Source organism: Protopterus annectens, chromosome 1.part0 (genome assembly GCF_019279795.1).
Source record: "Protopterus annectens isolate FY-2018-M chromosome 1.part0, PAN1.0, whole genome shotgun sequence".
NCBI classification, from domain to species: domain Eukaryota; kingdom Metazoa; phylum Chordata; order Ceratodontiformes; family Protopteridae; genus Protopterus; species Protopterus annectens.
The window spans coordinates 1,913,864,924-1,913,885,430 of record NC_056725.1 but is presented as its reverse complement, the minus strand read 5'-3'; the positions used below and the strand labels follow the sequence as shown (position 1 = coordinate 1,913,885,430).

The following is a 20,507-nucleotide window of genomic DNA, read 5'->3' as shown; positions in this document are numbered from 1 at the left end:
GCTGTAGAAGCCTTAATACCTTTAGGTCCCTGGGATATGGTCTCTGGATCCGCAGTGGGATTTTTAAAGAGAAATTTGTGAGAGTCAGGTACTCTGTAGTGTGTGTCAGGCTTTCTAGGAGCAGGTGGTAAGGTATCAGGGGTAAGGCTGGATTCCATGAAGACATCATTTACAATATCCAGGACAAGGGAAATAGCTAGAAGCCTATGCTAAGGCAAGTCTAAAAATTCCCTGAGTCTCTTTTTGGACTGTGGGTAGTCCTGGCATTCCCAGCGGAAATGCTCTCTTAGGGTATGCAAGGTTTCACCGAAAGAAAGGTCCTCGGGGGGGGGGGGTTTGAGGGAATTGACTCTTCTGCATCTGAGTCCTCATGGGTAGATAAGGGTATGCCCTGGTAATCACTGGGGTCAGAGTCATCAGACTCATGGATTGAAGAATCAGAAGGAAAATCAATTATTTTTCTTTTAGAGGGGGAAGGCTGGCTTCTAATTAAAGTAATAAGGTATTCAGCCATTCTAAGCATTTGTTTCTGTAGCATGGGAGCTTGAGAATGTGCTTTGGTCATCGGTTTCCTAGGCGTAGTGCTAACTCTGGGCCTGAGAAATTCGGTAAATTTAGTCATTAACGAAGTAGTCGGTTTAATACGAACATCGGAAGGTCTGAATACACACACAGAAATTCGGTAAATTTAGTCATTAACAAAGTAGTCGGTTTAATATGAACATCGGTAGGTCTGAATACACACTCAGAAGCCGGTGCCTGCTCGGGATCCATCCAAGGTAGAGACATCCGCAGGTTCCATAGTCGAAGAAGCATCTTGCAGCATACTGGACTCCGAATGGGTCTCAGTAGAGGCCTGCGAATCTGTAGAAGCAGGTAACAGGGGCTGCGAAAGCACCTGAGTACCGGCTGACTGGCGACTAGCTTAATGGAAGCGTCGTCGGCAGTTTTGGACCTATGCGGTCTGTCTCTGTCTATCTTTGTGTTTTTTCGGAAGGTCGGTAGTCAGATGGCTTGCTGATGCCATTTCTGAATATGGAGAACAAGAGTGAAAGAACTGAGAGACAAAAATAGCCCAACAACAAGTAGTTCAGGTGTTGAACAAGGCACAAAACAGACAGTGAGGGACGTCGTGGTCTGGGCCTAAACAAGTGACACAGTAAGAATGAAAATCTCTGTGAGGTATTTGCTTTCCACAGGCAAGACAATTGTTAACTTTTTCTGACATCAGTTAGAGGAAGAAAAAAAGGATCCCCAACGGGGTACTTAGCTTTAGAAGATTTTAGGTTTGAAGCTCGAAAAACAAAAATCTCAGGTAGCTGCCGACTGGCACTTGCGAACTGCTTCTGCTTCAGGCTCCAGCATGGCAAGAAAAGCTGATGTAATGGCATCGGCTGCATGTTTTATACCCCTGACAACCTGATGTCATGGATGAGGCGACAGCATCTGACGCAGAAATCCCAAGACTCTGGTATTCTGGCCAACTGAGGGCTACCTGCAGGCAGATAACCCAAGTGTGACGACTGCAACAGTGAAACATGAAGAAAGAATAGTTATGTAAAATCTTACCATAACCACAGATGTCCTCTTCCATGTTGCAGTATTCTTGGTGTGGGATTTCCTGCCTTCAGGCGACCCGTACGTCGGCTCCTATACAAAAGCTTCTTCTTGGCTGTTGCAGCGTGGGACATCACACGAAGGGCCATAAACCAGGGGCCTTAAGTATGACGTCTGCACGCACAATCCTCAGAACTTGAAGCTAAGCAGGCAAAGTAGATGGCCCAACAGGATAGGCTGCCAAAGGTGACATGTATAAAGTCCTGGGCCTCTTCTGTAATGGAGAGAGGCATCAGGGATCAGTTAGACTAGTAGAGTCTGTGAGGGGGAATCGTGGGTGGGAAGGAATACTGCAACATGGAAGAGAAGGACATCTATGGTTATGGTAGGATTTTACATAGCTATTCTATGTCCTTCTATTCGTATGTTGCAGTATTCTTGGTGTGGGAGAGTACCACAGCTTAGTTTGATGAAAGGGTGGTGGATGCAGAAGATCATTCCACAAAGCCTTGTAGGATTACCCTGGCAAATCCTGCACGTGCTTTGGAGATTTGGTCCAATATGCAATGTTTGGTGAAAGCGTGGATAATGGACCATGTAGCTGCTTCCATACTGGAAGCTGTGTCCATACCATTTTGAAAGCCCTTGGAAGTGGCCACTGCTCTTGTGGAGTGTGGCTTAACCCCAACTGGAGTTTTTTCCTGTGGTGTGAGTAAACATATTTTCTTTCTAATCCAGGATGCAATGGTCCGTTTGGTGACTGCCTTGCCCAATGCCCTGGGGTGGAAAGATACAAAGAGTTGTTTGGATTTCCTAACGTCTTTAGTCTTGTCGAGGTAAAATCTCAGTTGCCTATGGGCATCTAAGGAGTGGGGTATCCTCTCCCCTTGGTTTGTGGGAGAGGGGAAAAAACTGGGTAGGTGAATGGATTGATTTAGAGATAAGTCACTGACTACCTTGGGTATGAAGGAGAGGTTAGTCCTCAGTGTGACCCTGTCCCTATGAAAAAAGGTGTAAGGTGAGCATGCCATTATGGCTTGTAGCTCGGAAACCCTTCTGGCAGAGGTAATAGCCATTAACAGTACTGTTTTCCAAGTACAAAACTGTAGATTGGCTGTTTTAGCCGGTTCGAAGGGGAGCTGGGTGAGTTTTTCCAGGATGAAGTTCAGGTCCCATGGAGGAGGGATAGGCTTCTTAGGTGGACTGATGTGTAAGACCCCTTTAAGGAAAAGTTTCACATGTAGCCTGGCAAACAAGGGAGGCTCTAGATGTAAGCAGGCTGATAATGCGGAGAGGTGCACTTTCACTGATGAATAGGAAAGTCCACCCTTTATAAGTTGACACATATGTAAGGACTGGGGGGGGGGGGTTCATCCTTGTAAGGGTCCCTTTCCTGTCCCAGAAACCACTGAGTAAATCTCTCCCATTTAGCAAGGTACGACTTTCTAGTAGTGGGTTTCCTGGCCTCCCTCAGGACTGGTAGCACATCCTCTGAACAGTGGTGTGTCAATGGGGTTAGTAATTTATCAACCACAAGAGTCAGGGATAGCATTTTCAAGAGTGGGTGTAGGAGAGTTCCTTTGTCTTGTGTCAGAAGGTCCACCTTGTGGGGTAACTTGCAGTGATTGCCCTTGGCTAAATTGTGTAGAAGGGGGGAACCAATGCTGCCTTGGCCAGTAGGGAGTCACTAGCAAAATTTTTGGTTTGTTCTTCCTGATTTTCAGAAGGACTTCCTGAATCAGAGGGAAGGTGGGGAAGGCGTAAAGGAACTTCCCCTCCCAGGTGAAACTGAAGGTGTCTACTCTCCAGGCTTGGGGGAAGTAAGTCTTTGTGCAGAAGGTTTGCAGCTGCCTGTTCTGGGGGGTGGTGGGGGGCAAACAGGTCTAATTTGTGGAGTGGCCCACCAGTGGACTATGTCTAGGAAGACCGTCCTTGTCCAGCATCCATTCGTGTTGTGGAGAGGATGTTCTGCTCAGGAGGTCTGCTTGCTTGTTGTCCTGTGAAGGGATGTAGCTGGCCTGCAGGGATAGGTTGTGCTTGGATGCTAGGTCCCAAATTAGTAGGGCTAGCCTGCACAATTGGTATGCCTTGGTACCTCCTTGTTTGTTGATGTACCACATTACAGTGGTATTGTCCGTCACTATCATAAGAGGACCTGGAAGCAGTAGGGGTATGAAGGTCTGTAGAGCTAAAAGAACTGCTGTCATCGCCTTTACACTGATGTGTTTGGTTTTCATGGGAGGTTGCCACTGGGCTTGGACTCTGTAACAGAGTGCAAGGTGGCTCCCAACCTGAATCTGAGGCATCTGTATGCAATATTTGTGTGGGTTGAGGGGGCTGCAGTGGAAGTCCCGGGTTTAGTTGTACTTGTTGGATCCACCAAATGATTTCCTTCTTTAAACAGGGAAGAAGGGGGATAACTTGTTCCAAGTGACGCTGGTGTTGTGACCAGATATTTTTGAGGTACCACTGCAGTTTTCCCATATGCATTCCGGTCAATGGTATCATGGGAATGTTTGCTGCCATCAATCCCAGGAGTCGAAGGAATTCCCTTGCAGTGACTGTCTGGGAGAGCAAGACTTCTGGAAGTGGGAAGTTAGAGACAGAACCTTGTCCTGTAGGAGAAAGACTTTCATTCATTTCATATTGATTCTGCAATCTAGGAAATATCTTGTCCTTGTCTGGGTTCAGGGAGGACTTCTACAAAGTCTAGGGTTCATCCAAACCTCAAGAAGGGACATAATAAAGTGTAGATGTCTTAAGAAGGAATCTTCGGACTGTGCTAGGATAAGGATGTCGTCCAGATATGGGTAAATCTGGATTCCTTGGATCCTGCATAAGGCAATGGCTGGAGCTATGCACTTTGTGAACACTCTTGGGTCAGTGAATATAAACCAAAGGGCAAGGCTGTAATAAGTGCGAGAATGGGCCAGAGAAACGCAGGAAACGTCTGTGTAACGCCCTGATGGGAATGTGCAGGTAGCATCTTTTAGGTCCAACGTGACCATGAAAGCACTGGAGGGTATGAGGGGTAAGAGAGTGTGGGAAGTAACAGTATTTTGAAGGAGGGTATCTGCAGTTAAAGGTTTAGGAAGGAGCGATCCAAAATAGGTCTCCAGGGCCCGTCCTTTCGAGGGACCAGGAACAGACGGTAGTAGAATCCCTTTCCTTCTTGTCCTGTGGGAACAGGTTCTATTGTGCCTTGCTGTTGCAGGTCTGACAGAATTTGTGGAAGGAGACGGCATTGGCTTTTTAAGGAAAATGGAATGCCTTTCCGGGGGGGGGGGGGTATGATTCCAGGATAAAAAGTATCCTTTTTGAATAACTGTTAATACCCATTGGTCTGTGGAGATTTTTTGCCAGGAGGAGAAACAGTGGGTAAGGCAAGCTGAGAGGGGCAGATGGGCAAGGGAGTCCCGCATTACTAGAACCTCCCCTGTCCTGAAAGGGTTGTCTAGGCCGAGGAGGTCGGCCAGTGGGCCGGGATGAGGAATGTCTTCTAGTTCCTCTTCTGGATCTGGAGGAGGAGGCAGCAGAATGCGGGTTACGCCTAACAAAGGTAGTCTTAGCCAGATAGTTCCTATAAAATTTGGGTTTAGGGATACCAGGATATGTTTAATATCCTGTAATTCTTTGCTTTTTTTCTTGAAGATTCTTAAATAGGTCTGCAGATTGCTTTCTAAGCCAGGAATATCTCCTAAGGACAGATGCTGATGCTGCAGAGCAAGCAGAAGCTTCTGAAGCATCGTAGCTGCATCTTATGGAGTGTCTAGCCACTTGTAGTGCTAAGGACAATTTGGAGGAGATATCCATTTTAATGGGACTGTCAGGAATTGAAGCCAGCATAGAGGTGGCTTGGGATACTAAGTCCAGGGAATACTTCGTCATGTGTGTTTGATAGTTAATGACTCTGAAGGCCAAAGTGGAGGAAGTCTACACATTGCCTATCCTATCCATGGATTTGCTATCTTTATCCGTGGGCAATAGGGAGGCAGAAGGTAACAACCTAGACTGTTCATCTGGGGCAGTGGCAATCACTGTTGGGTCTGCTAAGGGTGGCTTTATCAGGAATTTTTGTTCCTCTGGCACCTTGTAGAAGCGGTCAGGGCACTTAGGTGCAGGAGGCTATGAGTCAGGTGTTCTAGAGGCTGCAGTAAAGGCATCCAAGTATGCAGGAAGAACAGGGGGTACAGCTGTAGGGGAGAGGGACTCCACTTGCAGCAGTTCAAAGTATCTTTTTTGGGTTTCTGTCATTTGGGACGTATCCCATTTGAAATCGTCTTTCATTTTGGTGATGGTTTCACCAAACGTAATGTCTTCAGGTGGAGAATCCCCTTATATAGAATCCTCATCAGGAGAATAATATTCCTTGGGAGAAGCAATCTGGGATGTATAAGAGATGGATTCATCTGAGGAAGAGTAGGTAAATTCATGTTCTTCTTCCTCAAGGAGGGGAGCCATGGGAATGGAAGAAGCAGAGGGAGGCCTAGGGCTTAGCAGAGGAAACATAGTTGGGGGTGAGGCAGAAGGCCTAAAGACCATAAATGCCTGCATAAGAGAAGAGGTGAAGGCTTCCCAGTCTGGAGGGCCTTCAGAAGCAGGCGTAATGTGTTTTGTTTTCTGCTTCTTTTTGGTTGGAGTCTGTCTAGAGCTGGGTTTGGCAGCAGCTGTGTCCGAGGTCTGGATCCCAGTCGAAGGAACCACCAAATCTGGTTCCCCATCAACAGGCGTCAGTGTCTGAGAAAGCTCAGTGAATGTGCTGGTTATCGGCTGTGCATCTGCCTCCACGAGGAAGGTCGATGGAGCCGATGGATCCGCCGAGCGCACCAACTCCTACATCGGTAGTTGGGGGGGGTGTCCGGGTGCGAAGTGGCAGGCAAAGGCCTAGGCATTTTGGCCTTCATACATGGAGGTTCTTGGGTGGCCACCGAAGTGGGATCCATCCTGGGAGCCAGCAGGGCTGAGGCATTGGTTTTCTAAGTAAAGGTTTAAAGCTACCAGACGACTACGTAAGGTCTTAGGCACAAAAGATTTACAAATAGGGCAGGCGTTATGGTTGTGTTCCTGGCCTAAGCAGAAAATGCATTTGTCATGGGTGTCCTTATGGGGAATTTGGCACTGGCACTTTCCCCTTTTTCCCTGATATCAGTTGAAAGCTACAACAACCAAGCCTAAGCAATGCGAAAGACTGGTAAAAAAATTAGAAATGCAAAAAAAACAATGGGTTACTTATCTAAAGTCGATCCAACATCTGAAGAGCGATCGTACAATGCAAAGTCGTCTGCTGCTGAAAGTTTCGGGGGATCGTGTGTGCAGACATCATACTTAAGGTCCCTGGTTTATGGCCCTACGTATGACGTCCCACGCAGCTGCAACAGCCAAGCTGAAGCTTTTGTATAGGAGCCGACATACGAGTCGCCTGAAGGCAGGAAATCCCACACCAAGAATACTGCAACATAGGAATAGAAGGACATCATCTGTGTTGCTACTGGCACAAGACCCCATGGCACTTGTAATCAATGCTCCTTTATCACCAAAGAAACATATTATTTTGGCAAACTATATGTTGTGTCTTTCGGCTTATCCCGGTTAGGGGTCGCCACAGCGGAACTCCGGTCCGCTAATGTTTGGTAGGGGATTTTTACGTGCCGAGTTACCAGCCCTGATGCACAACCTTCAACGAAGGCACGCCCATTCACGCATGCCTCCACACAGAAGACACTCTAGCTGAGAATCGAACGTGACAACGTCTTACTGTGAGGTGACAACGCTATATACGATGTAAAAATGTATTCAAGAAAGGAAATTGTCTTACTTCTAAGGTAGTTTATTTGGCTAACTGTGAATCACGTGCAGAATACTATGTATGAAAAATTGAATGGGCTCTGAAAAACAGGATATACTAGCATGTATGTGAGATTAAGAACAAGAAGGAAAACAACGCCTTAAGTAGGCACTCTCTTGAAAAGTTTTGTTAGATTTAGATTTGGTATACTGGAGACAATTAATATTGACCCTAGAGGAGTGGACTGGAAAAACCTTCTATACAAAAAGGAATTGCAATGGCAGCTGAGATTAGTCCAAACATGCCCCCAGGTTTGAATGAGTCTATGTCTATAGCCCCAGTTTTAAAAGAAAAAGCTAACAGGCTTTAAAAGACTTACTTTATCACATCAACATGATATTAAGAAGACGACTGTACATTTTCGTGTTTGGAAGATAATATTGTTTGAAAAGTACAAAGATTTTAGTCTGTGTGATGCAGAGTTTAACATATTTTAAACCTTTTTAAATTTTTATTATTTTTGTAAAGTACTGTATATGAAAAACAGTGGTTTTATAAACTGTTGTGCTATTGGTGAAAATACCACCAATTACGGTTGTCTGTGGGATATTTAAGTGACTTGTTCATTTGTTTTTACACATTTTGATGAAGTCCCCATTGTAAAAGGAAAAAAGCACTCAATATTTGTGTAATAAAGTGGATTCTACTGCTGTTATCTTTGTGGTGCTTTTTATTTTTTATTATTATTATTAATGTTGACAACCCATATGTCAGAAATACTGCAACAGTGACTTCAGTCAAGACCTCAGTAATAACCCAATTTCTCGTCTGTATTTGCTACACAGTAGAGTTACACAAAGCTTGTCTGCCCAACTCTGGCTATGCAATCTCTTGCTGATCTTCCTGTTTCACTGTAAAGGGAAACTCAATCCATAATCTTACGCTTATTCCAAAATCTTGGGAGGTGCAATGCAATGTGTCTTGTCACTTTTTTTTTCTATTACACCATCATTATTTAAGTTCTACTCATCCATTTAATTATTCTTTTGCAGGGTCCTAGGGACAACAGAACCTCTCCCAAAATACAATGTGTGCAAAAATTAAAACCTATTCCCAGAAACTTATGTAGGTGGAAGGAAATTGGAGCACTCACAAAATCCACACACGCACAGACAGAAAAAGGATAAGCAGATCCTGCACAGAAGGCTCTCCTGATGAAAACTGAAACAGAGAATACCTTACTGTGAGGGAGGGTAGGGGGTTGGGCATAATGGTTAAGGTCTTTAGCTCACAGGCACAAAGTACAGGGTTTGATTTTCACCTTTGAATAGAAACTGGCTAGGCTTAAACAGCCTGCAAGGACAGCTAGCCTAGTACCAACCTATAAACCTTTAAGATGGCAGGGCTACTTGTCATACCAAAGTGAGACGTGTGGTAAGATCCCAGATCTAATGTTAGTTCCTTCACTAATGCATTCAACCACAGACTTTCAAATAGGTCAAATACCACTTTACAAACTAGACGTATGACACTTCAAAGTAAACTATAAGGAAAATAATAAAATGACAACTTCCGAAGCCTTCTAGAGTAGTTAAAAATTTCCAACCTTACAATTTTTTTTCTGGTAGTCAGTGCAATTTTTTAAAATATTTTCAATTTGCTTGTATGATGTTTATAGAATACAGCAGTATGCTCAGTAACAGATCAGCTCATTGAGATGTAACATGGTGAAGCAATTTACTCACAGTGACAAGGCACGCCCTTTAGAATTAGATGGAATATAGACTGTTGTTCTGCAAAAGTAAGGAAGTTAGTTTACATTGCTGTACACCATCCCTCGACAGTTAATGGTTATGTCACTCCTTGTGAGGTGACCACTTAATCTGTTGTCCTAACTTACTTTCTTCTTGCTATGTCTCAACATGCTGCATTTACATCAAAGGCAAGATTGTTACTGCTGCATCAGGTATGTATTTTATACAGACCACCTTGACAACTTTAGTACCTTTTAATGAAATAATCATGTTATCAGTTTTACAAAAAACATAATACAAAGATTATTTTCCACTTACCAGTGATTCATGGGTTCAACTGCCCAGCTTAATACCTACGAGCCTTCATGAAGTCTTATGACTGAAAACCATGCTGATATTTTCAACTTCTGACATACCTCCAATTTATCTGAAATAAAAGATAATGGCTGCCTACCTTCTGAAAGTATGGATAAGCCTGTGCTACAAAACTGAAAGCACTGTAGATTGCATCTATCACTTTTGTGCTATTATTAACAACTATCTTAGTATTGGTGTCTTCAATCAGACTGGCTTTCCCATCAGTGTGTTCCAGGGACAAACTTTCTAACAGTCTCGGATCAGACACTCTTATAGAAAAAAATGCAGGTTGCATGTTACTGTCCTACAAGAAAGAGTATGACAGTGCCTGAAGCCTTTCTGAACAGATCAAGTCTTTCAACCCTATTATTTTTTAGCAAGGAATCCTTCTACATCTTCAAGTTCTTTCAGGTAGCGGATTCAAAAGTTACAAACCAAAGCAGTGTATTTAATGTGTTGTAGGATCCGTGAGATACAAACTAGGACAATGACCTCCACGGAGTTGACCAGATATGGCCTCTAGAATTTGCTGGATCAGAGAATATGCTTTCCTGATTCTGGCAGGTAAATGTTTGTCTAAGTTTAAACTAGTCTACTGCTGTATCTAGATTTTTAAGAAGAGTGTCATTTTTTGAGTTCACTATTTTGCTTATATTCACAACTTATGCACCCTTCGGATTGTGTCATGACAACAATTACTAACATTAAAGTTGAGATCACTACCACTGCAACAGATGTTATTTCTTTACATCATTCAGGAGAAAGTACAGTTTTGTACCTACCATAAATGTAGATGTTCGAGGATTCCATTGCTGCAGTCCTTACTATTGGGTATAGTCCGCATCCAGTCGGCCCGAATACCAGAGTATAAGGCTGACGTCGGCCAGGGCGCATTAGACTGACGTCAGTACGTCAGGGTACTAATGCGCATGACCGGCGTCATATCCTCAGTCTTTTCTTGCCCCAGATGTCAGAAGACCCTAAAAAGACAAGGCCCAAAATACCTGCACCAAAACATGAACAACATATACAAAAATATAAGCATGGAAACTCACCTACACAACCACCCCTAAACACAGAGGGGAAGGAGGGAGGGTAAATTGGACTGCAGCAATGGAATCCTCGAACATCTACATTTATGGTAGGTACAAAACTGTACTATGTTCTTCGTTTTCCATTGCTGCAGTCCTTACTATTGGGTAGAATCCCAAAGCAGAGGTAAGGGAGGCTGGCAAATCATAAAGAAGCAGGAGCTGACAATATGCCTTGCAAAACAGCTGTGGCAAAACCAGCCCTAGACTTAGAGTAGATAGGAAGGTGATAATGCTTAGAGAAAGTATGCACTGAACTCCAGGTAGCTGCTTCCAAAATATCCTTAGTTGCCACCCCCCGTAGAAATGCTGTTGAAGTGGCAGTAGCCCTAGTGGAATGAGGCCTAATCCCAGCTGGAATCTCCTTGCCATGATGGGAATAACAAAATGCAATGCAAAGGCCAATCCACCTAGAAATAGTTTGTTTTGACACAGGCTTGCCCTGCGAACACAAAGCAAAAGAAACAAACAACTGCTGAGACTGCCTAAAATCCTTAGTCCTGCTTAAGTAATAACGCAATTGCCTGTGTACATCTAAAGTATGCAAAATCTTTTCCCCTTTATTTTGGGGGTCTGCATAAAAAGTAGGCAAATGAATAGTTTGGTTTAAAGCCACACTAGAAACCACCTTAGGCATAAAGGAAGGATTAGTACGTAATGATACCCTATCCTTATGGAAAATCAAAAAGGGCTCGACTGCCATAAGGGCCTGCAACTCAGACACCCTTCTTGCAGAAGTAATAGCCAACAAAAAAGCAGTCTTCCATGACAAATATTTCAATTCAGCAGTAGCCGCAGGCTCAAAAGGTTGTAGAGTAAGTTTTTCCAACACAAAATTAAGATCCCAAGCAGGAGTAGGAGCTCTACGTGGGGGTCTTATATTCTTTGCCCCTCTAAGAAACTGCTTGAACAAAGGATGCGAAAACAATGGTGGGTCACAATCATAGTGAGCTGAGATTGCTGCAGCATGAATCTTAATGGAAGAGAAGGACAGACCCTTGTCCAGTAATTCAGTAAGATATTGAAGAGCCATACTCAAATTAGGCTCAGAAATCTCCAAATTCTTTGCTTTACTCCAAAATAAGAATCTCTTCCATTTATCTGCGTACACTTACCTTGTACTAGGTCTTCTGGCTTCCATAATCACATTTAAAACTTGTTGAGGAAGTTGAGACCTGCTGTGTTTCAACACAGAATATGCCAGGCCGTCAGATGAAGAGAGTGAAGCTTGACATTGAGCAGATGACCGTCTTTCTGGGATAACAGATGTGGAATCAAAGGTAAAGGCCATGGAGGCTTCTTTACCAGACTCCGTAGTAGTGGGTACCAGTGTTGCCGAGGCCAATCTGGAGCTATCAAAATCATCCTTGGCCTGTCCTGTCTGACCTTTAACAGTACCTTTGGAAGAAGAGGCAGAGGTGGAAAGGCATACACATGAAGGTTTGTCCAACTGAAAGACAGAGCATCCACTTTCCAGGCTGTGTGATGAAACCCCTTTGTGCAAAACTGTGGCAGCTGGTGGTTTAGTGGAGAAGCGAACAGATCTATGTCTGGAGTTCCCCAAGACACTGTCAATGTCTGAAATACATGAAGATCCAGTTTCCACTCGTGGGGATCCATGATTTGTCTGCTTAACACATCTGCTAAGGAGTTCTGTGCTCCTGGCAGAAACCTTGCCTGAAGAGTTAGGTGCAAGCGTAGCGCAGTCTCCCATAAAATCATTGCTTGCCTGCATAGAGGATAAGAATGTGTTCCCCCCTTGTTTGTTGATGTACCACATGACAGTTGTGTTGTCTGTTAGAATCAACACCTGCCCTGGAAGAAGTAACTCCTTGAAAGCCAGTAATGCGAACTGGACTGCTAACATCTCCTTCATGTTGATATGTAGATGCTGTAGTCTGGCAGGCCACTTGTCTTGTATCCAATTTCCATTTAGATGAGCACCCCAAGCAATGTCCGAGGCAGCTGTCGTTAAAATCTGACTCGCCTCTGGTCGGGTCACAGAGAGTCCCTTGTTTAGGTGACATTCCTGAGCCCACCACAAAAATTCTCTTTGAAGGCAAGGTATTATTCGAATGACAGTGTCTAAATCCTGGCAGTGCTGTGTCCATACATTTTTGAGATACCATTGTAACTTCCTCATATGCAGTTTGGCATTGGGAAGCACCAGAATACAAGATGCCATGAACCCTAATGCTTGAAGGACTGTCTTTGCAGTCAGCACGGACTGATGAGATAGTTGATGGAAGTAAAGTGATAGACTCTTTTGTTTGTCCGGGGTTAAAAAGGCCATCTGGGCTGCTGTATTCAGTCTCACACCCAGAAAGCACATGTCTTGAGAGGGTACTAGACTGGACTTTATTTCGTTCACAGAATACCCTAGGCATCTTAGCACTGCTATAACATATTCCAGATGCTGTAGAAGGTCTTCCTTTTCTTGAGCCAGAATCAGGCAGTCGTCTAAATAAGGATAGATTTGAATTCCTTGTAGCCTGAAGTAAGCTATCACTGGAGCCAGAACCTTTGTGAATACTCTGGGCGCAGTAGATAAGCCAAAGGGCAATGCAGAGAACTGATCATGAGAATCTCCAGTTCGAAACCGCAGATACTTCCTGTAACTTAGCCTGATAGGCACATGAAGGTAAGCTTCCTTGAGATCTAAAGTTACCATCCAGTGATCTTTGCCCAGCAGGGTAAAAGCTGTTGTAACGTCAACATCTTGAACTTGGGAATGTCCAGATAAGTGTTGAGGAGAGATAAATCCAAAATCGGTCTCCACGTGTTCCCCTTCTTTGGTACTAGGAACAGGCGAGAATAAAATCCTAGGCCCCTTTCTGATACAGGGACTGGCTGAATGGCCCCCATTTGGAGTAACTGGGAAACTTGCTTGTGAGCCTCTTTTCTTTGTGGAGGAGGAACGTCTGGCATGCCTTTGAAAGGGGGCATTGTATGGAAATAAAATCTGTAACCGTGGTGAATGATGTCCAACACCCATCTGTCTTGAGTAATTAAATCCCAATTTTCTTTGAAAAGAGACAGTCGTCCTCCCAAAGGAGCTGCCAGACGAGAATCTACTGGCAGCTGAAAAGGCAGGTCATTGAGTCTGTTTACGAAAGGACTGACCCCTGCCCTCACCAGAAGTCTGAGCAGGTGAACTCCCTGTTCTAGGCCTAAAAGAACCTTGAGCCCTGCCCCTACCATGTCTAGACCTACCCCTAGACTGGGAATCATAAGCAGGATATGTCCACCCCTTAGCAGGCCAATTTCTACTAAACTTCGTGGCTGTACCTGCAAAAATCTTTAACAGTTTGCATAGACTTAGCTTTGTCCTCCATTTTCTTTAAAACTGCTTCCACAGGTGAACCAAACAACACATCAGACTGTAAAGGAGCATCCAAAATCCTTGTCTTAACATGCTCAGCCAAATTTTGATCCCTCAACCAGGCATGCCTGCGAAGAACAGAACTAGTGGCAGCCACCCTCGAGGAGGCCTGCACAGCATCAAAACCACATTGCAAAGAATGCTTGCCCACTTGTTCAGACACATAAACTAAATCCAGCAATTCTTTACAATCAATACCTTCCGCCAAAGCATCCACCTTAGATTTCAATTGTGAAAGGAGATAATTTTGATATTTCAGCATGTGAAACTGACAATTCAACACTCTCATGGCTAGAGTGGAAGAAGTATACACTTTCTTACCCCACCTATCCAACGCCCTTGCCTCTTTGTCAGTGGGAACAGGATTTTTAACCACAGAGGCCTTAACACCTTTAGGCCCCTGAGAAACAGTTTCTGGGTCCGCCCTAGGACTCTTAAACAAATACTTATGAGCTTGGGCACCCTATAGTACCTATCAGGTTTAACAGGAGCAGGAGGCAAAGAATCAGGGTTCAGGGAAGCCTCTGCAAAACATCTTCCACCACATTCAACACAGGAGGTATAGCTAAGGGCCTATGCTGGGGTAAAACAAGAATTCCCTAAGCCTCTTCCTGGAATCAGAGTAATCCTGGCCTTCCCATTTAAAGTGCTCCCTCATGGAATGTAGAGTCTCTGAAAATGAAAAATCCTCAGGAGGAGAAGCAAGGAGTGGCATCATCCACATCAGAATCAGAATAATGAGGATACTCCTGCAAATCTTCCAGAAGACTCAGAAGCCCTGAACCCTGTTCAAAACTGTCAAACTCTGGTTCCACCCTAGGCCTCTTATCAGGAGGGCCCATAGAACCTCTAATCATAGTAATCAAATCTTCTGCCATTTTAAGCATATGTTTCTTAGGTACAGAACCCGAAATGCTAGGAGAAGCCCCTACTGAAGCTGAACTTGGCCTACCTCTAAAAGAAGTTTTGGCAACAGAAGGAGAGGCTCTAACTACTTTGGGAAGAGAGGGAAGAATAGTTACCTGAGAAGCCCCCTCAGCCTGGCCTGCCTCCTGAGAGGGTACATCCTGTAACAGTAAAGTTTCTGCCTGAGACTCCATAGAAACTCCTGGCAAAACCTCTGGCTCCACTGAGCCTCCTAAAGAACCGACGTCCGGGACTGCCGGTTCATCAACCCTAGGCTTCGCTGTTTTGTCCTTGCGCTTCTTGGACGAAGCGGGCGTCGGAGCATCCGACGGCATTTTATAATTACAACGCTTCCCAAACACTAATCTGGCACAGTCTAATCTCCTCTTAATAGTGCGTTTGTTAAACCTAGCACAAGAGCGGCAACCAACAACGTCGTGCTCAGGCCCTAAACAAGGTATACACAATGTATGGTAATCCCTATGAGGTATTTGTTTCCCACAAGAAATACAGTTATTCACTTTTTCTGACATCCGGTTAAATACTGAGGCAAGAAAAAACAAAAATGTTCCCCAACGGGGTACTTAGCCAACTCTGATTCGGTCTGAAACTCCGGTTTCGGAAATATTTCAGAACGCCAACCTGCACTCGCAAAACTGCTTCTGCATCGGACCACGCGGCAAAAAAGACTGAGGATATGACGCCGGTCATGCGCATTAGTACCCTGAAGTACTGACGTCAGTCTAATGCGCCCTGGCCGACGTCAGCCTTATACTCTGGTATTCGGGCCGACTGGATGCGGACTATACCCAATAGTAAGGACTGCAGCAATGGAAAACGAAGAACATCTTGGGCAGCTTTTACTGAAGTAAAAGTGTTAACCAATTTGTAGTCATCAGCATATTTACCCATACACTATGTCCTCACTTTTATATCTAAGAATAGCTCAATTAGCAGTAACCCCAAGAAACACCCCTGTGCAACATCACTAGTAACCCCTGTCAGAAAAATAAGTAAAATCCCAATCCTAATTTGTGTCATGTTTCTTAACTAGTGCTCTAATGAATTACATACAGATTGCGATTAAATGGTTTTAATTAAAAAAAAAAATCTCTTTTGTGGGGTAGTGCCAAAAGCCTCAGAAACATTAAGATAAATCGTATGCACTGTCAGGACTTAATTAAATGCTGCTGTTACTTCACTGAAGAATGCCAAAAGATTAAAAAGGCAAGGTCCCCTCAAACGCATATCTCATAGGAGGAGGTCTCACTGTCACTCTGGATAAGGTCCAATATGACTCTCCAAGACTTAACCACAAAAGGGGACCACTAATCAGGTATGCCAGGCTAGAGGTACTACTCTCAACTTCGAGGCAACACTAACAAAAGAAGCATGTGCTATTACTCTATCATTCAATAGCATCAACATTGGCACCCCCCCCCATTCCTACTGCCTATCAAGTATAGGACTGCAACTGTTGCAGTGATCTCGACTAAAGAAACAGAACCAAACCCATTAGCTGCTTCTGGTGCTGACTTCGCAAATACAGACAACAGAGCCACAGATGACTCCACAGCCAGATCCTCTCCCTTTTCCACCTTTTCAGTTCTTCACTGGAAGAGCAAAAAAACAAAAAAAAATATTTCCTCCAATCTGGTATTTCTCCTGTACTGAGCAGAAACACCAGATTCCAATGCTCTACTGCTATGCGCTCATATTATTACCTGAGGAAAAAAAGCTCACTCCTTCCCAAAAGAAGTGGTGCCAGGTCCTAAAGCCCTTGACCTCTTACTGTCGTACATAGATCTGCAGATCACACCCCCAATACAGTGGACCAAGAGCAGCTGCCCTCTTCACACCACCAAAGCTGCACTTCTGATGGACATGTCAAATGGAGATGAGGAGTTCCTTAAAGTGTTCCATCCATTCCTTCCCACCTTATGACAACGTTCCCAATGAAGATCAGTGCTTCTCTATCTTTGCTGAGAATAGCCTTGGAAATGCCACGCCCAAATTAGAATGGCTGCCCAAAACAACTCAAACGTAACTGAAAATCATTTAACAGGGCCTTGCCAAACTCCTCCACACCACAACCTTTTGTTTCACCACCAGCAAATGTTGCCACCTTCCCGAACTGTCAGTCTTTGTCCATTAAAACTGGAGACGCGCTCTTATTCTATAGTAAAGGTCTTTTTTTAATTGCGGGGGGTGCCTCTGCTGCCTGTCCACCATCAGTCACTCTCTTAGTGAATTGGCCCATACACTGAGGAAAGAGATGATCGTGAGGGACTGTCAACTAAGTAGTCAATTGGGTGCCTAGATTTTTGCATCTTCAGCCTTAACCAAACTGCACATGCCCAGTGACATCTTATAGGTTCATAGATTAGTACTAGGCTAAATGCCCTTGAGGGCCATTTTAAGCCTAGCCATTTACCCCATGTGAGAATCAAACCCTGCACCTTGTGTCTGTAAGGTAAACACCTTAACCATTATGCCAACCTCCTACCCCTCTTCAGGGTTCAATGTACAATGGGTGTCAGTGAGGGCATGTCACACATTTCTGTGGGTGATGTACCCCCTCAAGACAGTTCTGCCCACATGAATCCAGCATTCCAGTGGGGTCTCCAGCCCCCACCAGTGACACAACCATGGCAATGTACGCCCTGGGCATACACTCTCACACCTTCCCTCTGAAAACAGATAAGGTGGCAAAGTGCATCACTACTGTACTCCCATCACACCAACTCCAGCAGGTGCCCAAACTGCTAATCAAACTCAAGTTGCCTGGAATGTAATTATGGCTCTTTCCCTCTACACCGATGGTGCAGATTAAGATAGACTATTTCTTTAAAATGACAACTTCTTTCGCTACTGATATCCAGTATAAGGTAGTAATCTTACCATCTGATAAGGAATGACCAAATTTTGGCAAAATCTTCTTACAGTCACCTCAGTTATAGAGCTGTTGATCAAGTTTCTATCAAACTATATACCCAAAGACCTGCCTCAACATACAGAACCAGCTTTATTGGAGATGGAGGTTGAAGTCATCCCAAAGAGAAGTGCCTGCTTGTCAGTCTCTAAACAGATGCTATACTTTTTTTCTTCCCAGTTTTCTTTCTAACCTTGCCCCAGCCATGTGACCAAGCTAACTAACCGTCGAGTGAATGCAAGCTCAACACATTCCTTGACCCAAGTGTCCAGAATATATGACCTCAGGTCTGATGACATAAGTACAAAGTTGGTTGCCAACCTTTGGACCAAGGTTCCCTTATATCAAGTCAACTTATGAACATTTTCCTTGTATTTAAGCATGGTGGCCTTTATGACTACTCCATGATTAAAACAGCAAAAAAAAGTGTGGGTGGATGTATGTGCACATAGATTATATCTGTATGTATCTACGTGTGTGCACGCATATACATAAGCATACATGTGTGTGTGTGTGTGTGTGTGTATATATATATATATATATATATATATATATATATATACACACACACACACATATATATATATATATATATATATATACACACACACACACATATATATATATACACATATATATATATATATATATATATATATATACACCCCCCCCCCCGAGAATATGCTTTCCTGATTCTGACAGATAAATGTCTAAGTTTAAACGAGTCCAGTGCTGTACATGCACACCACCTGTATATACGCATAAAAGGTGCAAGTTAAAACAAATAATGTGATTGATAGTACAAACACACAAAGAAAAAATAATTTTACTAATACAATAATGAGACACTAAAATGTGATGCTTACTTGGATCATTTAGATGCAAAGGCTTTGCAACTACTGACTTAACAGTTCTTGCAGTCCTATTTAAAGTTGATGGAGCAACTGACATAATTACTTTTCCGTTCTGCTGTAACACACTGTTAGCAGTAACTGGACTTACTGCTATATCCTTACAGTTGTAGAAAGACTTTGTATTAAATCCTGCATTCAAAGAGTCCTGCTGCAGTGAAGACTTCAAATGAATTGGTGACCTTTGCAGAGATCCAACAGATTCAGTGAAACTTACAGCTTTCCGACAGTTTTGACACTTTGTGATACTTTCAGTTTTCTTGCCACACTGCTCACATACTACATTCATTTCACTGGTAAGCTGCCCCTGAAATACAAAATAATTGTGACGAAGTTATTAGAATAAACATGGATTCTTACATTTACGTCTACAATTTATAACACACAATGTATTCTTACTGTTAAAATTTAGAAAACCATAAAAGGGAAGCGCCTAAACAGTAAAGCTCTGTAGGGTACATAGTCTTCAATGAGACACAACTGTAAGAGTAATAGTAGTAGTAGTAGTAGTAGTAAAAAGAAGTTATGTCCTACCATAACGTTCCATCTGAGTTGTTGATCTTCTTCCAGTCAGAACTGATGGGTTCGGTTCCGAACCCTCGGAACCGAGTCGGCCTTATACCAAGCTTGCGTACACCAAAAAACTCTCGGGCTAAGCTGCTACCCACAATGCCCTTCACTCAGTTACCTCAGATCGAGTTTGCATGCAACATATAGAAGAACCAGAAAGACAGAGGCCATCTCTGCGCAGAAACTCTAATACACCACGAAGACCCAGAAGATCCATCAGGAACCTTAGGAGGGGGGGGTTGGTGGGAAGGTGTGATGACTGGAAGAAGATCAACAACTCAGATGTAACGTTATGGCAAGACATAACTTCATTCTCTGAAGTTGTTAATCTTCTTCCTATTCATCACTGATGGGACCGAGTCCCCAGCTACTTGGAGAACCTGGGTGGTTCTTATGCAATAACATCCCTGAGAACCACTGAGCCAAAGGCCACATCCCCTGGAGATCAGATCCAATTTGTAATGTTTGATAAATGTGTGGGGCTTAGCCCAAATGGCAGCTGCACAAATATCATCCATGGAGGCCCTAGAGTGGAAGGCAACAGATGCTGCAACAGCCCTAGTTGAGTGAGATTAGATTTAGCCAGGCTTCGATCCCTCCATAAGTGAATATATGTTTGAGTGTATTCACTGTTGCAGTCATTACATTTGGGCTTTCTGCTTGCCGGTAGCCCTCAAACGGCCTGATTAACAAAGTCTTGGGTCCTGCGTCAGTTGCTGCCCCTTCTTCCATGACATCAGGTCGTCAGGGGTATAAAACATGCAGCTGATGCCATTACATCAGTTTTTCTTGCCCCAGATGTCAGGTGCCCCCCCAATGGGAAGCAATTAAATATAAAAGTACAAAGATATACCTCCAGCAAAAAAGCAAATAAACCAAAAAGGCTTTTAAGCATAGTAAAGGAAAGTAGAGGTATAACCAAAAGAAGTTAGGCGGCTGGAGGGAGGATAACCAGGACTGCAACAGTGAATACACTCGAACATCTACATTTATGGTAAGTGTATACAACTGTACTATGCTCTTCGTGTTTCGCTGTTGCAGTCATTACAGTTGGGTAAGACTCCCAAAGCTATGGTCGGGAGAAGGAATTTAGATAGCATTAGGGCCAGTTATAAGGCCCTGCAAGACTGCAGTGGCAAAGCCAGCTCTGGATTTAGAGAAAATTGGCAAATGATAATGGTTGGCGAAAGTATGTACAGAACTCCAGGTAGCAGCTTCTAGGATGTCCCTGGCAGGGACGCCTCTGAGAAAGGCTGTGGAGG

At 43.8% G+C, this 20,507-nt stretch overlaps 1 protein-coding gene across 2 annotated transcripts in view; it reads right to left on the bottom strand.

The window, feature by feature from the left end:
* The window catches only part of SENP6 (SUMO specific peptidase 6), a gene marked incomplete in the record, with an annotated part of 3,063,818 nt that overhangs the window by 1,758,752 nt on the left and 1,284,559 nt on the right, over window positions 1-20,507 (bottom strand). For both annotated transcript variants that reach the window (XM_044070093.1, XM_044070102.1), the window contains 1 exon segment: window positions 18,631-18,982. In XM_044070093.1, the coding sequence (XP_043926028.1) occupies window positions 18,631-18,982 (352 nt within the window).